The sequence below is a fragment of the Falco cherrug genome, chromosome 4 (genome assembly GCF_023634085.1).
Source record: "Falco cherrug isolate bFalChe1 chromosome 4, bFalChe1.pri, whole genome shotgun sequence".
NCBI classification, from domain to species: domain Eukaryota; kingdom Metazoa; phylum Chordata; class Aves; order Falconiformes; family Falconidae; genus Falco; species Falco cherrug.
This window is the reverse complement of record NC_073700.1, coordinates 86,778,947-86,802,296: the sequence shown is the minus strand read 5'-3', so window position 1 is coordinate 86,802,296 and position 23,350 is coordinate 86,778,947. Positions and strand designations below refer to the sequence as shown.

The 23,350-nt window shown below is 36.0% G+C and overlaps 1 protein-coding gene across 2 annotated transcripts in view; it reads right to left on the bottom strand.

The window, feature by feature from the left end:
- The window catches only part of CNTNAP2 (contactin associated protein 2), a 1,159,973-nt gene that overhangs the window by 653,941 nt on the left and 482,682 nt on the right, over positions 1-23,350 (bottom strand). For both annotated transcript variants that reach the window (XM_055709318.1, XM_027816209.2), the window contains one exon: positions 17,090-17,237. In XM_055709318.1, the coding sequence (XP_055565293.1) occupies positions 17,090-17,237 (148 nt within the window). The remainder of the gene's footprint in view (positions 1-17,089; positions 17,238-23,350) is intronic.

The following is a 23,350-nucleotide window of genomic DNA, read 5'->3' as shown; positions in this document are numbered from 1 at the left end:
AACTTGAGTATTTTGAAAAATCTGAAGGTGGAACATAAGTGTTCTAGGATAACTATGAAACAAAAAGGGTATTTCCTTAAAGGTATATTCAATAAAAAGAATATCTGAAGAACAGAATTATTTCTGTAAAATAAATACAATGTCTCAGAAAATTCCTCTAGAGGAATGAGAATGCTTTTGTGTGTAATTATTCTATGACAGATACAAATTGCTAACCTAGTACAGCTTGGGGACAATTAAAAAAGTACTAGATGGGAATTGTGGATCTGATTTAATAACATGTTTTGCTAGTAATGCCAGATACTACTTAGGATTTTTCAGAGAATCTAGTGGTTAAATTGCTGCTCTGAACATTCTTAGTCATTTTATGCTTCTTGTAGCTACCTAACTACATCACCAGTTATTTCAGTATATTTTTTAAAATCTGACTGCACTGAGAAATTGCACTAGAAAGATAAAAAGGGTACCAAGGAAGTGCAATAAACCACCTGGAACAGTTTTACTTCTGTGAAGTATTTATGTTATCCAGAGAAAGTACTGAAGGGTGTGGTCAGGCAGTAAATATTTAATTATGATTACAAGCAAGCTGCAGTGGATAGATGTAAAGGGACCAAAGACTCTTTTGCTTATCCAGTACACAACTGAATTTCTGCCAAGAATGCCTCCTGTGAAAGAAAATACTTAATTATGAATTCTAGTCTCAGTCTTTCTGTAAGGGAAATTAATGGGAATTTTGTCCTACTAAGAAATGCTGAACAAGTCTCTTCATTAACATCTAATTCATAGCTCCTGAATAAAATGTAAAAGAACATGACGAATATGATTAGATACACAGATGCAAGAAAACAGAGAATACAAGTTGCTCCATATTTAACCTACTTTGTCATGAAATGGAAACCAAACAATATAAGTACCTAACAAACTAATTAGACAGAAACAAAGAAACAGAACCTCAGAACTCTTAAAAAATAAATATTTAAATACTTCTTTTTAGAAGCACTGTTATGCTATTTTAACAGCAGATTCTTAATTGGCACAGTACTTAAATCTGATTTGTTTCATGTTATTTGTGTTTTTGTAAATAAAATGTTTGGAAGCTTAAGGTTATATTTGATCCCTTAGTGGTATTCTGTATAAAGCCACCAGGATATTTTTTTTAATTGGTTTTGCCAATGGTTCCCATATTTAAGTTTTATTTACAACTATAAAGTATGAATATTATTTTGTGCTTTACTCATGTTGGAATGGTAACCTGCAGGAGTCAAGCCGGCCATTTGGGCCTCTTGAGAAAGCTGATCACTCTGAAAACAAGACATCTGGCAGGTACTGTTAACACGAAGTCACTTTTGGTTCTCTGGCACAAAGACAGTCAAATGGTGTAATTTATGGATCCTGTTCTAATAGCTGTGTGACTACCACTTCTGGCTTCATGGTCAAAGCATACGCTAATAGACTACACAGTCACAGGACAAGCCAAGCTGGTTTCAGCTTAAGGAACAGGGTAAATGAAGGTTTGTTACAAAAAAAGAGAGAGAGGAGAAACAAGGGAATGTTACATACAAAGCTTTAAGGAAGGAATTACAGAAAACACAGAATGTAACAACTTCAGTTAAATGAGGGAAGTTACAGTACCCCTGTAGTGCAGCTTTATACATGTCAAAATTTTATGCAGCTAATGTGCAGCTGGTTTTAGAACAATCCCATCGACATTAAGTTGTATTAGTATTGTTCCTATCCTGCATGTTACCTTTGCAAAGCATGTAACTATCCCTGTAGGTGACAAATGTAGGTCACTGCAGTCAAATCTTATATGGAAAAGGGCTTTGCTAGTAATCCGAGTACCCTCTGATGGGTAGGTATATAGGTCATACTCCAGGTAATTCTTTAAGCTGTGGCCTGTCTGACACTGAAAACAAATGTTGCCCAATTATGGTCACATTTTGGAGAACCACTTCATAGTAAAGTATCAAGAAAGTCAGAGTAATCCTGTTCCTTTTACACAGGCTGTTAACTGGCAAACATGCAAAAATTTTTTTTCAATGCAAAGTTCCCAGAATTGATTCCTAAATGCTGGCAAGTCTCTATGCAATTGTGTGAAATGGCACACATGAACTATTCAAAGTGTTTAGAACTCGCAGTGAGCCAGACTTACAGTAAGATTTACAGCCACAGAAAACTTTGGGAAAAAAAAAATAAATCTTTATGCCTTCAAACCCAGACTGAGAAATTTAGGATTAGGCATGCTACCTTTGATAGCAGAATTTACTGTTTTCATCATATAACAAGGCAACAAGAACGGATCCTAGTATCCCAGTCTTCATTCTGGAAAAGAAGGCCTAGATCATTGACCAAAAAATACCATTCTTGCACAACACAAGAGTTTATAATCAGAATTCTAATAGGCATGCTATGCAAGTCTCAGTGAAATAAATGACTTAGAAATGCTCACATGACTCTGAAAAACATGAAACAGATAAAGGTAGTAAAAAGTGTAAAGGTCCACCTGCCTCTCACACACACTAGCAAAGAACGCATCACAGTGTGGCTATTTCCAGCCTCAGAGGCTTTCCAGAACCGAGGGCTGGGCACCAGCTGCCAGCCCAACCCTCCCCCAGGGCAGGAGTCTGTCCACACTCCCCCCCTACTCCCAGTGCTAATGCACTTATGGGAAGCATCTGACCTCCTGCTGTTTGAGACACAAGAGTGTTCTGAAACTGGTGTGAATGTTGCATCTCCTTTTAAGACTAAGCAACAAACTACCAACTCATTTTTCTTCTGTTTATTTTAAATGTATATCTCCACAGGTCAGTACGGGCTTTGTATGACATGCAGTAATTCTTAATATGTTTTATTATATTATGACAATATTGTTACCTATTTCAAGCTTTAGAGCCCCAAGCAGATAAAAAACTTTTTGCTACTGTGTCATTCTAGATTACATCTTATTAACAAAATACCAGCTTGATTCAAGGGCTTTACTGAAATGACTATGAACAAAGTACTGATTCCTTTGCTTTATTTATTATACTGTGTTTATTCTGGGGTGACATCTTTTCCTTTTGTGGTTTTTTTTTTTCATTCTTTTATTTTTTTTTTTCTTTTAGAAGAATTAATTCATAGTCTCCAAGTGAGTGACTAAAATGTCACATTCACCATAGTCTGCTCTGAAACACTTGGGTAAAGGTTCTCTTGGATTAAAAATGCCTGCAGAAATTTGTGGGGTTTTGTGTATTGCTAAATACATCCTGAATACACAACTAGTTATAAAAATTAGTCACTGTTTTTTTAAAGGAGACAATACACTGTTATAGATGTTTAAAATGGCATTAACTGTTTTTTTCCTAATTAGCAAGCATACTCTTCTCGGAGTAAATGGTCCTAGCCTGTTTTACTGCAAAGCTTAAAATCACAATGTAGTTTTTTACTCAAAAGAGGCATTTTTTTTCCCATCCTATGTCTTCTCCATCATCAGCAAAAAAGGATTGAAATTTGCAATGTTTCTTAACATTTATAAATGCATAATGGAAATAAATGGCGATCTTGTAGCCTTGTTTATCTGTAAAAAGTCCAGTTAGTTTTTATAAGTTTTGTTCAAATACAATATATAAATCCAAATTTTGAGATAAAAGATTCTGAAAGTTTGATATTTTTTCTTATACAATTCAGTTTAATGTAAAATGTTTGTTAAAGATATATAATATATGAAGTGCCATCTGAACAAAATTGATTTATTATTGAAAAAACAGAAATGTTGGAAAAGCCCTACACTTTAAATCTTTGAAGACAACAGAAGTCCAGGTCATTTTGTTCTATAAGGTTGTTTGCACGAGTATGAAAAATCTTGAAAGACAAAAGGCTGAAATATATCTAAGAAGAAAACTAGTAAGGGGAATGAATATCATGTCTGACAAAGAGAAGGAATTTGAGACTGAAAATCAATGGATCTGAAGAGATCAGAAACTGGGCTTACTTGATGGACAAGACCATGAAGGAGTTATATCACCATTCCCTTTAGAACCGAAGATTTAATACAGATAAAAAAGGAAAAAGAAATAAATAAAGAACAACCTTTATTCTAAAACTATGTGTTCATCTCCCAAGACTCTCACTTCTGCATTATCCTCAGAACGTGTTTTATGACCACTGGTTGCATAACCCTGACCCTGAATGGATATTTTCTATGTGGCCATCCTAAGTCAGAGAAAGGATCCTGCTGCCCGTCACTCCTGGCACTTGTAGTTTGCTTTGAACAGCCCTTGCAATGGCAAAGTTCCAGTTTTCTCTCTGTTCTTCTTGTTATTCCTCCAGCTTATTTCCCTTTTCTTCTTTTTTTCTTATTTTCCTTTCCTCTTTTACCTTTTGTTAAAAATAGAAAAAAACTATTCACCAGTAAAAAGAAGGTTGTCTATAAAGCGTGTTCAGCAACACAGTGCTGGAGTAGGTTTGCATGGTCAAGAGAGCGATCGATAGGATCAACTACACATATGTGCAGGTAATGTATCTACTTAATAAAGTAACTTATTCTGGAATCATTTGTAACTTTACTCTTATCCTACTCTTTGGTTTGATATTCTATTGTAATATCTTGTTAAACTGATACTATTCTTCTTTATGTATATTATCTGCTAAAAATGTTCAGTAAAAATGGTAGTCTTCAGACAAAGCAGGCTGATCAGCACTCTCTTGAGGCAGAGATTCCTGTGCTTTACTCCATTCTGAACAGAAATTCCAGCTCTTATTTCATGAGAGTCAATGTGGTTTACAACCAGATAGTACAAACTGCATAGTCTAGTAATGTTTGAGTTCAGAAAAAGGAATAAAGTAATGCCTGAAAATGACAGTAACAGACCAATACACTCTGAAACAGCAGTGATACAAAAAGTGAATAAAAGTATATTCTATGCCAATATTCTTTAACAGCTGAATATATAAGCTCTACTCTTGCGCTATGCAACCTACCAGAAAACATGTGTAAAGTTAAAATATAATTACAATTTTCTTTAAATGTTGTAAGTTCTTTTGTTTATTATTTTAAATATTGTATTTTCTTCACGCTGTGAACTACAGCTTTGCTATTGTTCCTCTAAACTCAAGGGAAATTGCATCTCAATAAGAACAAGGAAAATTTATGTGAAAAAAGAAAATGGCACAAATTTATAAATATTATGTTACTGTTGAGCTTTGTAATGGTGGATGAAAATTTTGCAGTTGCATGGTTTTCATCAGAACCTGCTGATTCTTTGACTTAAAACTCTCAATAGAAAAAAACCGAAACATAAATTGCGTTACAATTGGTTTATAAAATGTGTACGAACTAGATAATAGATTTCTTATTTTCAGAAGAATAGAAGTTGTTGAGATATTCTGTTTCTGTTCCTTCAAAGAACTGAACACAGTCACGCTAAATATTTTAAATTTTTAAGAAGGAAGAAAGATAAAATGACAAGAAGTTCAAAAATGGGGATGAAATGTCTAAACTTTTCTCACATAGCTAGGCAGGAAAATTTTCTGAATATCTAAATTAGCATAAATTATTTAGGAAAGGAAAATTCTTTTTCTCAGTCTATCCTAATACTACTTCAGAGAGATGGTTTTCCAAGGTTCAATGGGATTTTAATTGGTCAAAGTATATTCCCTTCAGCTCAAACTAGGTATTCTACTGGAAAACAAACTTGTGCACCCAAATATGAGAATAATTGTCACTTTATCAATCTACTAACATAAATAAAACTTAAAGTACAGGAAAAGACAGTTAAGATCTCTCCTGGGTGAAATAACCTTGGGGTATGTGCTTTCCTAGCTTGATAAAGTTTCTCTCTGCAGCAGGATGTAATAAAAGGAAGAGTTAGGTTTATTCTCAATGAGTATTTAATGTCAACATTATGACAGAAGATCAATTGTTCAAATCCTCCTACTTTATCGGTGGAAAATACAGTGCTATAAAGAGATATTTCATTCACTGTGTCTGCAGCTGTCCTAAGACAGCTGTCAAACTTGAGGGTCAGAATTTAAGTGGAATAATGCAAAATGAAAGGTTTTCAGTAGAATTGCCAAATAACTCAGACGTGTTCAATTTGAAGTCTCACATTTCATCACCTGCAGCACTGTATTCTATTAATCTGTTGGGAAGAAACCAGCTCTCTAGTGTATTTTCACTTGTAGAAAAAGTAGCCTACTTGATTTCATCTGAAAGTCCCTTCGACGGGAAAAGCACAAAGATGTATTGCATGAAAATGCTGTAAGAATTTGATAATCAGTTAACAGAAACCGTGTGGTGTGAAGTCACCAGGTATTATTACAAGTTAGGAAAGGAAAAACTTCCAACAGGCTGCTTCTTTCCCCTCTGCTACCTCCAAAATTTACACCAAATTAGTGGGAACCTTCAGCAGAGTGTAAGGCATGATACTGTCTTTTTCCAATTTACATATTCGGTGATTCATACTACCACCTAGCTCAGGTTAACAGAGGCATGCTCAGTGCCTGGGCTATTATCCTGATGGTTTGCTTCTAAAACCAATGCTGTAGGCAATTAATACTTGTAATGAAGCTACCATGAGTAACCTTAGTCCTAAATTTACCTAAGACCTTTGTTGAGTTTTGATGGGGGTGAAAGATGTGCCTGCCAGACTCAGTCTGAAATTCATCATATATCCTGAAGCTGACATTTCCAAAAAATATCCAGGGATCAGGAAACTACATACATTTAAAGCAATGAGAGGCCAGTCATAGCAGAAACCTTTGGAGAAAAGTACTGACTATGATGGGGAGAGAAAAATGTAGTCGGTAAGAGACAAGTTGCAATGATAAACAGCTGAAACACAGAGGTAACTAGGTTCATTTTAACTCAGTCAATAAAAGGGCGGTACTGAAGGTGTTCATTAGAACTGTTGCCTCAGTTTAACAATTGTTTACTGTAAGACATCAATAAACTGAATGAATGTAAGTCATGACTCACCAGTAATGCAAGAGAATTCAGCTGAATATATAGCTGAAAATCCCCACTACCCATCTGATGTTTAGGATGCGCTGCAACAGCTCAACAGGCTTTTCAGAGATCATAGTATCTCCAACATCTTCTATGGCAAACAACTACAAAAAACATTCTCCCACCTTAAAGAATATGAGCAACTACCTCCTCTGACCAGTACATGGCTATTGAAAGTTTGCTTCTCTCTAATATTTCATTACTACTTAAAAAAATACCCTGTGTCTGATTTTCTTGGCATTTATTTTCTTCCCAATTGTAAGTAAAAGGTCTAATCCAAAATACAAAGTTCATAGAAATCAAAAGATATTTTCTACTGATGTTAGTAAGCTTAAGCAGAGGAACTCATTCACTGCCAAACAAACCAAATCACCTAAGGGAATCACTGTGCAAGTGGCATCATTAAGCTTGCATTTTGATTTTCCTTCACCTCAATCTGCACCAAGTATGAACAGGCACTTGTTAAATGATCTGTACATCTTCTCTATTCAATTAGCAACCCACAAAACCATCTAAAGATCCAGATGATGCCATACTCTAAAGTAATTATAGTAAAATAACAACTTGAACTATATCCAAGAGAAAAATATTCACTATTCCATTGTTTTGCTGGGCAGAACATTATGAGAAGTGCTCCAGCATCACAGAGCTTAAAACATTTTGCCAATACTTCTCCAAAAAAAGGCTGCACCTGAACAGAGCTAGTATTTTACCATACACATTGTGTGAATTAGTAACTCCTTGTCACAGAATTAGAAATGCTTAGACTAAAAGAACAGCAGCAAAAAATTCAATCTCAGAAAGCATATGTGACATGACGGCATTATAACTGAAGCCATTGAATCTAGGGGGTTGCTTAGTTAAGCTGAAGATCTATTGCCTTTTAGTATAATTCACTGCTACATGAAACAGACCCGGAAGATCACTTAACTTCCTATTTTCCTATGGATCCTTAGCAGTTACCACAACTGCTGGACTAAATAAACATCAGAAGAACACTGCAGGTACCTTTACTTCATTCTCCAGATAGCCGCACTTTCAGGAGAGGCTGGAGCAGAAGGCAGGTGTGCTGTGCCCAATTGGGATGGGGATACCATCAGGAGAACTGAAGGTAAGCCAAGGGTTGTCATGGCATTCTCTGAAGGTAGCAGTGCAAATGGAAACAATTGTGCTGCTTCAGGGAGCACTCAGGGTTGAGGAGCACATCTGCAATGCTTGTACACCAACGTGCACACATAAGAAACAAGTAGGAAGAACTGGAAGCCTTGGTATGGTCCCAGAGACACGATGGCATTGCTGTTAGTGAGAGTTGGTGGAATGGGTCCCAAGACTGGAGTGCTGGAATCGAGGGCTACAGGCTGTTCAGGAGGGATAGGCAGGGCAGGAAAGGTGGAGGAGTTGCAGTGGTGCCTCGGGGGTGCGAGAGCAGTGGGCAAGAAATTAATTCTGAGGAAAACCAGCATGAGTGTTCATCCAGGCAAAAAAAGATTGAAGGAGAGACTATTGATGATGAGACTGAAGCTTTAGACTGTATTTGCCTAAATGCTACCATCCTTACTTCGTGAAAAAGCATACTGTAACTTCTTTTCTACTTTTTAAGATATTTATGGATCCTAAAGATACTTTTTAGATCTCTATCCTCCTATTAACTTATTACAGAAAACCGTTTGAAAGACTCTTCTTACAGAGTGTGTAGGCAATTACTGGAAAACCTATGAGAAAATGTTACTCTACTCTTTTCCACAAGTGAAGAGCCAGACCTGCTGTTAAATAACTTTAATCAAAATGTGCCAAGTTTTGTCATATTTGGCCGTACACTGTTTATTTAGCAGCGACAAGGTTTTGTCCATTCCACTGGAAAAAAAAACTAAAATAGCTTTTTCAAACAAGCTAGCTAAGTACAACCTTCTAAAGGAAATGCTGAATGATTAAAAAATTATTCAAGTGTAACTGAAAACTTCTTGAGAACACAATCAAACAAGCTGGTGAGGCATGTATTCATACAAAAGGTACTTGTTCTTCTATGATTATACATTAATAGCCAGCTAACAAATGAACCTGTAAGGAATAGACATGGTGGTTGCTGTTCTCAAAGCCATGGTGCTTAAGAATAGCTACCAGAGACCATGGGATGGTATGTACAGTACTACAGACATCGTCACCTCCCTTGTTTGCAGTTTTGGTTTTGATCAGTGGTCATATAGACATGGGTTCTGAGGTAGGATCATAATCAGAACCTTCCAGCAATTCACCATTGTTATCATCATATGACATGTCTCCATCCCATGTCTTGGGGTCTGTACAATGCATGAATTTATGGATTTGTTTAGCCAAGACTGAGGACAGCATTTGATTTAATAAGAGATTTAACATTACCTGCAGTTTTTCTCTCCTTTCAACTGAGGCTAATAGCATTTTAAGTTCCCTATTTTCACTTGTTAGTATATCTACTTGTCCCAGCTTCTCACAACTCTCCCTTTCAAAGGTCAATGATGACTTTAATACTTCCTTTTCTGACTTCAAAGCAGCATATCTTATATTTGCAATTTATTCAGGGAGAGGGGACTTTAACTTCCTTTTACATGCAAGATGAGCAAGCCCCCAACTCTGCACAAACAATTCCTTTGCCTTTATTTTTTTTAATCTTTTGCTCACGTCTACATTGTTTTATCCACTCTATCACTTTGTGCTCATCTTTCCAAAATTTTTGGGCGCATCCTGTTCCTGCTTGGGATGGTGGACACAAATTCTTGCAGCAGTTTATCCATGGCAATCGTGACAACTATTCCAATTCACTGTTGTATTAAGGGGTAAGAGTTTGATGAGTGGCTGGTGGCAGGGGAAGACAGCACTCCCATTGAGTCATGAGGTTTGGAAAGGATCCTCTCTCTAAACTTCTCAGAGGGGAGTCTAGGTGTGGCTAGATCCAATCCTAGTCTTAAACTTGGTCAACGGGTTTTGATTCTGAAGGTTTAGATGTACAGCCAATCATCACTTGTCATTTACCTGTCAGAGCTCAATTTAAGGACTTTCAGCTGAGATTCAACATTTGTCTGGCAGAGTCCAGTTTAAGGACTTTCATTGAAACAGTTTTACAAAGTTTAAAAAAAATATATTATTTATTAAGGTGACAGGTAAAACAAATCTGGAATTGCTGTCAATAAATACACTTACTGCAACAATCAAACTCAAGAGTTTGGCACTTTAGTTAGAAATACCAACCTGAGTCTTACCAAAGAGGCATCTCTTCTTTGCAGAAGAGAGGTCCAGGCCAGTCAACTCATCCAGTGGTTGGAGTTCTTATCCTCAAAATACAGGACTCCATGTGCCAGATTGTTACTCATGGTGAGGTGGGACTAGGTCAATGATGGCATGCCAGTTGGCCCTTAGGGGTCAGTGGGGCCAGATGGTTCAGCATAGAGGCGTCTTCCTGGCTTTTACTGAGGAAACACTGGGCTGTGAGGTGGCCACCTCACCCTGGGCATCACTCACTTGGGCTGACTATTAGACTGCATCCATTATGTACCGCGATGGAGAGACGGGACACAGCTTGATTCAAGAAAATGTCAATTTATTGTACAGAAACACGAGTTTATATATACTTTCAGAAGCTGAGCATTTTAAACAGATTGGCTCTTTAAGCTAAGCGTTGCATACTATGCAATCCCTGATTGGTGGTTAACTACCATCAATTAACAGCAAGGTGTTACCTTTCCTTGGCGCCATCCTTGGCACCACCCATCCCCCAGTCCCCTATGCTCTCTCAGCATGACTCATCATGTTAATTGTTGTGTCTATTCACATTCCTTGTCCTCCCAGGGTTCATAACATACAAGCTCGAGCACATTCCCCTCAGCTAACTGATTGCCACCCATGGTCCTAATTTCCAGCCCGCTCCTGCAATTATGAGGTTTGTGATAAGCGTGTTGCTCAAGTCAAACCCTGGAAGCCACTTTGAGAAGAACATAGCCATGAGGACCAGATGCAATCATCATCACCACCATTGGTGGTTCAGTGCTAAGGAAATAAAGGTTGGGGGGTGGGGTGGGGTGGGGGGAAACACCCCCCCAACCAGTAGCCTCATATACAACTAGAAATGGGAAAATAACAGACTGTTCAATCTTTCTGAAATATTAAATCTAGGAAAAAAAGAGTTAAAATTAAACTAGGTATTTGGAAATAATAGCTTTATTTTTTAGCCTAGCTCTTCTGAGTTTAGAAGTAATTTTTTTAATGCACTACACAAATACTAGGTTTTAAATTTATCTTTTAAACGCAGGAAATTGACGGTTTAAATCTTAAGTAGTACCTACTACCAAAATAGGCCCATATTTGTTAATGGTAACAATCAAAGTTAATAAATGGACTGAAGCCTGTTCTCACTTATTTTTGTGCCAAAATATACGAGCATGCAAGTAGAAACAATCACAACCATCTCCTCTGGGAGAGGGAGTGGAGAAAAACAATCCGTATAAAAAATGTTTATAAAGAAAGATGGCATTTTTGGTCTTAAATTACAAAAACCTTTGCTATTTAAAGACTACCATGACCTGAGACTACATGGAGTGTAAAAGGCATCGATTTTCATGATGGTTATGGAAAAAAAAAATATACCTTCTGCATGGCAAAAACCTGGAAAGTAAGTTAACAAAGAAGCAAGCTCACAAATAGAGCTTATATTCAAACCAATGTTTAAAAGTTTGCGACGAAAAAGTTAATTTCCCTGACTCTCCATAGTTTAGATGTGAGTATTCAGCCATGCACCTTTAATGACAGAGATTAGCAAGCTATATTTGGCGCTGATGAGCTGTGAAGATGATGGCTAAAAATCACATAGACCTAAATAGGTATAGAACTACCCAGTATAAAAACACAGAAATTTAAGAGAAAAAGGGAAAAAAGTTGGATGTTTAGCAGAACTCTTAACTGTCCCACCCCCTGTCACAAGCAAAGCTATCCAGTTCACAGTAACCACTGCTAAACAATTGCTTCAGGTCTGTGGTTTTTACCCCACATTAAAATCCATCTATATCCAAAGCAATAAAATTGCTAGAAATACGATTAAAGAAAATAATACAGTTCAAAATGCTTCTTCCTTTCTGCCAGTTAATATTTTTATGGAGTTTACTACTAAGATGTCAGAGATAAGAAAAATCTGGCCAGACAACTTAGTGGCACATCTATTATAAGTAAATTGTCATAAGAAGAGGCAGTGAATCCTTTATGCAGATTATGGGACTACATTAGTATCTTTACCATTTAGGTGAATATTCACATAGTTACCAAAAGTGTAAGAGCGGAAATATGTATGCATACATTTATATACATATAGAGCTGTATTTTATTCAGCACAGGACATGCCAATAGCAATCATGACACTTCAAGGGTCTTTGGTTAATACTTTTTTTTTTTTTTTTTTTTAATGCTATGCTGGTGAAACAAAACGTCCAGGGTATACTATTGAATCTGGTGATTCAATATCTGATTGATCAAGCGAGACTTGATCAGATTCCACAAAAGGGAGTTATAGCAGCTCTCTCATCTACCTTAAATAGTCACTTTGATGTTTGGATGCAACAGATGATTCTGGACAGGATGGATGTCTCTTATTAAGTATTGATGACAACCATGTGAGACAGCAAATGAGAGATGGATAGTTAGTGCCAACAGAATGAAACCAAGCAAAAGAGATTTCAAATAAGTATTCCTAACAATAAGTAAAGCTGAATGTGGAATTAACTGCCAAAGGAAACAAAAGCTTAAGTTAAAATCACTGCAGGCAGACAGGATTAACTCCACCGATGATTACACAAATGATCTGTTCAGCCCATATTTTTTAGCATTTCAGTACTTCCTAATCAGTTCTTGTATACATCCACTTGGCTCATCCCTTAACAGCATGTCCAAACTTTTTTTTTTTTTTTCCTTGTAAAATGATTGCATGACTAAGGTTTTGTTCACTTTATTGTTTGGAGAGTAAATGCTCTCCACACACACATTCATTATTTCATAAAACCCTAAGGACTGTGGTTACAATTTTTCCTTCTTTTCCCTCCCTCCCTAAAAAAATCAGTCACCCATCAGAAAATGGGAACAGTAACATTTGACGTAGCACAATACAAGTAGCGTAGCTAATAACTGAAAGAACAGATCTGCAAACACAGGTGACATCTGTTCAGTCCCAGGGCTTCCCAAGTGTTAGCAAACAGAGCTGGTCAATGAATGGAAAAAGCTGTTTGCAGCCATTCATGGAGCTTTATCATTGTTCCTGACAACTATTTGCCTTGAGTATATTGAGTATTAGCATGACTTTCTGCCATTTACAAGTGATTTTTTTTCAGATATATGCTACACTTCAGAGGTGAGAAACATCTGGATTTTGAAAATTCTTACCATCAGGTGTACAACTGTGACAAAAAGATTCAGACATACTGTTTAGTTGCAGAAAATCAACACAGCTGTATAAAAAATTGAAGGTATCAGTGAATGCTTTCCACTCATATAATTTCAGCACCCAGATGGCGGCAACAGAGTTATCTTGCAAAGCATAGCCAAAGACTATGCAATAGTATCGCTGTTGCCATTTTTGTTGGCATTCATCTGCCACAGGATGGAGACTAAGGGAACTATTCATACAGCAAAGTCCTGAAGGAGCTTTATAAGATCTTCAGGAACCAGTAGCAAAATGTACTATACCATGGTTGTCATAGCCTCCAGAGGCCATCTGTGCTGCCTATCTCAAAAATGCATAACTGTGGACATGACAGACTATATATGTCACATGTCTTTGCTCTCTGTGTCCAAAAGAGCACACATAAAAACCTGCCATTGGTTTTGACTCAGCAGATTCAGTGGATATTTGCCTTTAGTTACATTGCTTTTTTCTCTGTGACTTGCTTTTTGATAAATGATGTCATTGCACGTGTAAAGACCCTTTCCCCCTTCACAGTGTACGAAATAGATAATTCTAAAATAAAAAGTGAAACTACCATTGACTTAAAAGTATCGTTTATGTTACACGACAGTCTATTTGTTGTTTTCCTCATTTAACTCCTTCAGGAATATAGCCAATAAGTAAGTTATTTACCCAATTTTAATTAACATATGTTTTAAAATTAAACATAGTTTTGTCCTATAGAGAATGAAATATTTTTCTAAATTCAATGCCACTGTTTATTCACAGATAAAAATACAAGTTCATTCTGAATCTTGTTGTAGAGTGAGGGCCTAATTTGGTTTTGGTGACTTCTATGAGGTCTTCTGTTAGAAGATGACCCTACAGATCTCATATACACAAAACAAAAGGGTGCAGTCAAAGACAGCCAAGATTTCAAATTTAAAGCAAACCAAAACAAAACTGAAAGAAGATTTGGTAATGCTATGACCTATCCAAAGAACAGATGTGACCTCTTACCCCTCTCTGGAAATCATACCACTTTTTAACTTTAATTTGCTGGGCAATGAAGAGCATGGATTTCACCTCTGGTACAAAAAAAAAAATGTGTACCTTACATGCATACCCAAACAAAATAGGAACCAGAAAATCAGGCAAATAATGACCTGCCTTTTGAATGAACAGCTCAATACAAGGAATTCTTTTCCTTAATACTCTAAGACTAATGACCAGGTTGCAGTAACGTGCAAAGAAAGAGGCTTTGTAGTCATCAAGCATTTGGCTTCCTAATTAAACCTTGCTTTCACTTTGAGAAACTACCTGGGTTCTGTATCTGCAAATGTGCTTCTAAAATATCTAAATAAAACAATATATTCAATATAAACCTATACACGTAAAGAAAATTTTATGGTTGTGATGTATTGGTCAGCCTATTTATTTAAGTAATCTTTCCAAAATTTAGGGCGGCTATAACAAGAAGCCTATTTTTTAATCAGGCTCTGAAAAATAATGATTATCTAAACGTCCAGTTCCTTCAATGACAACAGGATTAATCTGCAAATCACACTGGTTAATGACAATGCTTATAATTATATGCAAATATGGGCATTTCTAATCATAAGGTTAAAAACTTTGCCTCCACCAAAGGACAGTCTACATGGGACAATGTAGCATTATATCCTTGTTGACAAATGGTAAATTTGAAGACACGTTGGGAATTTGCACACATTACCACCTTGTTCCAGTAGTCATAAAAAAGCACTGCCCTACCCTTAACGCAAGAAATTTTTAGTTTTTATTCTCAGCTGCTCTGCTGCTATCTACTGATAGCATTTTTGGGAAAATTTGATCCCTGCATGTAAAAAAACCCACTGTAATGTAGGAGGATTTTTGAAAGAAAAGTCTCTATACTGATAAAAAATGTAAAATTTTATTATTAATCTTACATTTTAAAAACCCCAACAATTATTGGAATGACTTCTAATACAAACAGACCAGAAATACTCTCTCAGTAAAATTGCAAAGTTATGCTTGGACACCTGAGTTTTTCTGTGAAGACACATTTTATCAATATTTTCATAGTACCATACATTGTTTCCTTGCCAAATGCTTTTTATTCTCCTCCAAGAGTCTGCCAAGCAAGCAACTTTTCATAAAACTGAAATAATTTTGCCAACAGGCTGTGTTTTGCTTTTTCTCACATTTACCTTAAGCCTCTAAAAGCATCCTGTTGTGTACCTACAGTATTTTGTCTACCCATTAAACACAAAAAAACCAACACAAAACCCCCACAGCAACAAACTACTTTTACCTGTAAATATTGCAGCAACAAACATGTGTTTTATTATTTGATTCTGCTATGTTTTCTTTCTGTTAGAGTCGCATTTCACAGTAAAGTAGATGCTTGTTTCTTGTATCAAACACCTGAATTTGCATTTGATGTACAAGTATGTTTCATGCTGCAAAATCAACCACGCTGTAATGTTTGGTATACTTAAAACAGCACATAAAACATTTTACCAGTATGATGGTAAACACTTGCTTAATTAAGAGCCATGTACTGAATAAATTTCAGAAGCAGTTTCTCTTTGAGTAAGGATCAGCTGTAGAATAACCTACAGTTCCTCAAAATAACAGATATGCTGTTGCCTTTTTATACCCCTGTGTGCCCTCAGCACAACAGCACTGACACGGCAGCAAGTTTGGTTTGGTTTCTCAACTATATTACTGCAGCTGTTTGGAAATTGTTTGTGGTTTAATATAAATTTTTAAAATAGGTCTTTATTTCATTGCATGGAAATAGGAAAAATAATACCAAAACTCTATACTTTGGTGGCTCTTATTGGTGGTAAATGAAAGTATATGGCCTTGCGTACCTATCCAAATTGAAAGAACTGAAATCATGAGCTGTTTTTCAGTAGTTAGGATGGCAAAGGGCTCACATATACCTTAAGTCACCCAGTGAAGTCAATGGATGAGGCTTCCAAATGTGAGCTCCTCACCTTGTGCTCACACCTGGTTACTAAAATACAAATCTCAAATAGCTCCTTCCAGATAAAACACCAAGAAAGCCAGGATACTGCCTAAAAAACCTAACAAAGGACAATTTCCTGCAAGTTGGTAGACTTTTTATAAGTGCTGGAAGTATGGAATTCAAGGAAGAGCATTTCGAAATTACCCTTGCTTTTCTTAATACATAATCAGTTCTGCTGTTAACTTCAGAAGAGTTTGTGCCATTACTCATCCAGATTTCTAAATAAATTCTAAGATCTTATTCAAATAGTAAAGGAAAAAGCTCTGAAAAGCATGTCACATATTTAGAGAATTTGAGCTACTGATATAATTCTTATTAATCTGCTTTAATTTTATGTCTAGCACCGGGCAATAAATTATGTCCTGTTTCCCAGTTGTTCCCCTCAACATGATATTTGTCTGATTTTTTTCCTCAACTGGCCTATTCTGTAAAAGAAACTGTGAAGATCAAAAGGAGCAACTTCAAAACACTATCACAAATTCCAGCGTTACATCTTCCAGAAATGAACAAATTAGTGACAATAAATATTTTATGATGACCTTGGGCCATGTAACTAGCAATCCTGGGACATCTTAATCTATCTAAGTAGAAACTACCTGAGATTCCTAATTATTCTGATATCCAAAACCAGTTTTTACTTAAGGGGAAAAAAAAGGATGATCATGGAGAAACTTACAATAGGAGCAGCCGTAGACTTCAATTCTTAACCCAATTTGGCCCTCTCCATTCCAGTCCAAAGGAACTATCCGTATGTAGCGAGCAATAACTGGATGCTGTAAATCATGCCGGACCACGCTATCAGAGTTTGTATTTCCTGGAAATGCCTAAGGCAAAGAAGAAAAAAATTATTGTATTACATCTCTCTCATATGTTATAAAGGTTTGGTTCTGAAGGAAAACATTAAGTAGTGATGTCCTCTGAGTGTGTAGGTTGCACTGAAATTTGTTTTAATGTTTCTTTGATAGTGACCAAATGAATAGCTGATTTACAGAGATTCACCATGATATGAAAACAGTAGTATCTAGATCTCTTCATTCACAACAGATAATTGAAATTGGAACAATTGCTGCTAGGTGACAGAGCAATCCATTTTGAATCACTAATCTTTTGCTGAGTTATCAACTGTCCAACTATGTGGTTGTTCTGGGGAAGAAGATACACATCTTCTTTCAGTAAGATTAGACACACCAGTCATTTTTCTGTAAATATGAACACTGAAATAACTTGCTTCCTACAATAGACAGGGATCTCTTCAGTTTCTCCAGTTTCTAAGAATTTTTAGATGAATTACATGCTGGAAAGTGAATGTCCAGTTTCTTTCCTAATCATAGCTGTCACCCACAGCATAGCTTATTTTTGGTTAATGAAATTTTGGAAGTCAGGGAAAGATACAAGAGCTCTCAAGAGAGTTTTAAAAATCAACAAAGTAAATATTTAGAACTTGGTTTGTAGTTTTGTGCCTATTAGTAAAATATTTCACAGCATCAAGCTTAGAAGTAAACAATATCCATTAGTTAACGTTGTAGACTATTTTTCGGTCCTGTCAGTTTATGGACAATCCATTAATTCAATGATGACAGATGTTAAAGATTATGATTCAGTTATTCTCAAAATTTTTAAAGGAACTTTCACACCTCTTTATATGTAATTTTCAATAGAAATAAGTGTCTTGTAATGGTGAAGAGAGTAGTCATAAATGAACAGAGAAAATGTGACCCATTACTAGAGAGCCTATAAAAATAAATTTTTGTGCATCCTCATTAAAGAAAGATATTTTTGTCACAAAGAAAAAATATTCAGTAGTAGTATCTACACATTTGTCATCAGAATGAATATATATAAAATCCTATAATAAATTCTCATAGTGGAATGAAAAACAAAGAAACAAACAACTGGGCTGTAAGGAATAGTACTGCAAAATATAGTTATCAAAAATTTGAAAGGGATAAAATCTAAGTCAGCCCTTTGCTTGCAGTTACAGCAATACCTAATTACATGCCCAGATACTACTCATTCCGAAAGGATATCTTAGATGCATAATTATATTGTACAGTGTGCAGAAGATCTAGGTAGTTGTAAATGTAAGGAAGATCCACAGGATCCGTTCTTTGGCAGGTGCAGAAAATTATGACCTGTACTAATGGCATTCACCTCAGTTTTTCTATACTGCATCTATTGATGTACTAAATGATGCTGATGACACTCCTCACTTCATAGCTGAGCTTGTAAGATACATTAATTAATTTATGAAGCATTTACATATTCCAGTGGTAAATGTTCATAAGGAAATTAAAGAGTTTTGTCTTCTGAGCTGAATAAAAGACAATAAACAACAACGGAAAACATACACTGAATGAGGACAAAAAAATCCTGTTGAATAGCTGCCTATTCTCTTAGTCTTGTTCTAGGAGTCAGAACTTCACAGAAGGAATAAAGAATTTGATCCTTCAAAAATATATATTCTAGTGAGCATGCAAACTGACACTCTATATTTCACGAGCAATTTCCATTTGGTATGTCTTAATGTGATGTTTGGCATAATCTTATCAAAATTTACTGAGGGTTTTCCTGGTTGTTTTGTTTGGGGGGTTGGTTTGTTTGTTTAATTTGCTAGAAGTATTAGGGGTAAAGGAAGCTCAATATAGGAGGGCATGGTATTTTCTACATAATTTGATTAAATGATTGATCAAAAGCAATTCTAAAAATAGGAAAGATTTTCTGTAGCTCTGCAAATTTTGTGCCCTGTTTTATGCTTTTCCAGCCGTCTGTCAGGAAGACTTAGAGCTGAAACCAGCAGGTGGTTGATATTTTGCAGGTTTCTATTGGCTGAATGCATAAATACAATTAATAGAGAATACGGCAGTCTGTCATTAGTTTCCCAGATTATTAAAATGTATTCCATTTAGTCTCCAGCAGAATAATATCTTTTAAATACAGCTTTCATTTAGATAAATGTGGTACAGTAATGCATGCTCTGTGGATAATGCAAACGTGAGGCCAAAATCCATCACTGCAAGGCTGAAAAATCAATTTACAGGAGCTTGTGAATTATGTACTATTGCTGTAAAATCTCCTTTTCTGACCGCGATTTGTACATGGACTCAGAAAGATAGGTTTTCATTTAAAATCAACTTCATATAATTTTTAAAGCTACATATCTGCTAAGGTTAACAAACAGTTTAATAAGATTTAAAAGAATAATGTAGACCCACACTGCTAATAGATTTTTTTTTAAACAGGGAGTGAATCTAAAAAAAAAATATATATATTGCAGTAGGAAACCCTCTTACAAAACTGTTTTTCAGAAAAAGGTGAAAATACCAGCATCAATTAAACAAGCTTTTTTTTCAGTTTATTAATCTCATGAATTCACTTAAGTATTACTGCCAGATGTCTGCTTTTCGTGAGTAACATGTTTTTTCTTTAACCCAAACTGGGAAAATTGCCAAAATGGCTCATTTGTCTGTAAACCAGGTAGCACTGTCTCACTAGTCCAAATCCAAAATCATCTGTTCTACAACTCATTTCTTTTCTTGTAGTGGATACCAGCTTCTGTAAGCTGCTTTATGTTTCAGCTCAGATTGCAATAGGAAGATCAAAAGTTTTGAGAGTAACAACCACTTTTCTCAAAGGCAGTGCTCCACAGGACAGCAAAATAGTAAGAATGGAGAAAGGTAAGAAAATATGGTCCCAAATTCTTTTTAAACACTGCTTTTGAACATTAAACGGAGCTTTCAGAAGTACTCACTAAGAGTTTTGCGACTATCTTTCTTAAGAGTAAAATTTGCTCAGCTCCAAGTGGTTTTCAAAAGTTACCAGGGCAGGTTTATAGGACAGAAAATATATTTTAGTGGGCCGGCTAATTAAGTTTTAAAAAAGTAATCTTTTGGCACAGGAGCTTTCTTCAGCTGAAGTGGCAGCAAAAAGAAGCTGTACAATCTTTGAAACTCACTTTGGCTTTATCAGTGTTATTCAGTGACACTACTGTACATAAAGGCACAGTAGAGACGTTCAGTATCATTTTCGTTGCATACACAAAGAACCTGAGAGAAGTGATGGTAGGTTTTAGTGAAATTTGGAACAGAAGTTAAAATTCATATTTATTTTTTCCTGTATTTATCAGCAATGATGTTCTAATCAACAATAATAAAGGTTAAAGCTAAAATATAAATTTACAGCAGTATTGTAGTAAAGTTTAGTAGCAAAGTAACATGCAACCTAATAGTATTAATTAAGTAAAACTGACAAAAATGGATTTAGTTTGCTGTAAAAGGACATTTTTGCAATACCATTCAGTACTCAACTTTATGGATATAGGAAGTAGGTTAGAAAATCTTGGCTGGGGAAATGCTTTGATCACCTTTTACAAAAAAGGATTGGAAAAAAAATCTCTGCATTAAAATATCTCTGAAGACTAAATGAAAAGAAACATGAAGTGAACACAAGTGGAAGCTTTCATACTTCAACCGAAGTGGAAAAGAAAGAAAGAATGCTGGTCAGATACTCAATCAAATGAACAACATGGCATTTATAATTTTTCAAGTCTTAGTGAGACAGAGAAAAACCCCTGAACTTCACACCTAAAAAATTGTCACAATTATATACCAGAGAACCTAACCTTCTTAAGGGGAAAACTAATTCTTCACCTGACTTAATTCAGGTGAAGAGTACTCCAACCAAATTAATGATTTATTCAGAAACAAGTATTAACATTACTTAAATGTGTGCTTTCTCTAGGCTGATGTAAAAATAATGCAGTTCACGGAATAGTGGGATATTCCTTTTCCAGTTAAAAGAGGAAGAACTATTTTTTTATATCCATCTTTAATAAATAGTATTTTTTATTACTTTTAATTATATGCTTACTATAATACCTCTTGACAGTCATATTTGCTATTACATTTTAAGCAAAGGAAGGAATAATTTATGGGTCTGAATTTATGAAAAAAATCTAGGCTTCTGGCTTTATTTTGACACAAAGATAGTGAAAACACTACAGGGTCTGTGCTAAGGTAGTATAGTTCTATAAACGGCTCTCATACTCAGAAATAGGATTTGCATGTAAAGCCACATTAATTAAGGTGTGGCACTATAACATATGGAAATATCCACAAACAGACGCTGTCTGTGGGAAACATAACTGGGTTTTCTTCGAGAATTCCAAGGTGAGTTAAACATGGAGTTGGCTAAACCTTGAATTTTTTATTTTATAGAAAATCCCCACAATTCCAAAACAAATACTTTTTTAAAACCTAGAAGGATTACAAACTGGAGAAGTTGACAGCTTTAGTTATGCCTGTCAGACCTCTGCCTGGACAGCAAAGAAAAGCTATGAAAGGTTTGTTATTCCCTGGAGTTCTCCAGACCCTACACCAGTGAGGAGAGGAGCAGGTCGGGCTGGGCGCTGGGAGCCCTAGGTCAGAGGTGCTGGGGGGGACCTTTGTCACTGCAGGGCAGCCCGGAGCCAGGGGCACTGGGAAAATTCACATCACTTACTGGTTCTGGACAAGCCAACTGAAAGCCATATCAGATCTCCGAGAAACTGAGATGTTTCAAAAATGCAGTCATGTTATACCACATGAACGTTTTCCAAAAAAAGAACCTTTAACTTCATTAGAAAATTGAGTCAAGCTCTAATTACCTCATTGCTGATGAAATAATTCTCTGCTCAATACCTATGAAAATCCAGCCCAAATGTATGATGGAAACCGATACAGCAAGAACAAAAAAATTGGGTAAAGGAAAATGTTTTGAGATTAACTTCAAGGGGGGGGGGGTGGGGGTGGGAAGGGGGTAGAAAAAAAGAGGGGGTGGGGTAAAGTTGGTAAGAAAACTGGTTGCAGAAGGAAAGAAAAATATTAAACAGACAGAAAAAAACTGAATGGCTTTTAAGCCATTTAAGCAACAACTTCAGGTTTGGTCTGTTTTAGCTCAGTTTTGCCACATTCCCTTACTTTCATGCCCTGGTGCTGTATGGGTGCACCCTGTAGCAGAGGAGCTGGATTCTCTTTCTGACAGCTCCCAGGTGATGCTCCACAAGTAAGTTGCAAAAAACTTCTCAGTGGCACTTAGTCTAGTTTCCAGGGCACACAAAATGATTAGGTACTTTTAACTTAATCTTTCACTGTCTCAGTTGCACATATAGAATAGGGAGTAAAAATTCATTTGGTTTATAGGGTTGTAAAAATAAAATAATACTTATTAAGCACTTAGTCAAGTATTCACATGGGTGCCTAAATTAGAAATCTGAGCCTTTTGTGGTCAGTGAAGCAAAATGGGAGATAGGACTTAAATTAAAAACTTGTCACTCTTCACTGGCTAAACAGTAAAACATAAATTTTCCTGGGTACAATATAAATGTATTCTGAAAAATGGAGATTATAATCAACAACTTAGCTCCCAAAGTTTCCTAGTGACTGATTCACTAGGCAGAAGAAAAAGAAAAGCATAAGAAAGATTATATAAAAAAGAATACAGAAGAATACAAAACCCAGTGTGAAATGGTTATGGAGACAGGAAAAACTGCTTTTCTTACAAGTTGTGAGAATTTACTCATTAACAGACAAAAATTACTTTTGCTACATCTTCTATAGAACGAAAGTGAGACAGGAAGAATGTATTTCCAAACTAACTGCAATCATTACTGAAATAACAAGAGCAACAGCACTTTGATCACCAGCTGCTGGGCTGCAGAGCTCAACCCTAACCAAGCTCTCACCCAGAGAAGAGGGGTGAGCACAGAGGAGCCCAGCATGCTCCTTGCTTCCTTTTCCTCTCTAGTATTGATGCACTTTTTACACACTTTGATGCTTTTTAATTAACTTTTAAGTCATTTTCAAAACAGTACTTATTCTTTGTACACCTTGTACAGTCTGGTCTCACAGCTTCTTGCATCTCTTCTACACCGCTGCACTACTCTACCAGGTTATTACTCATA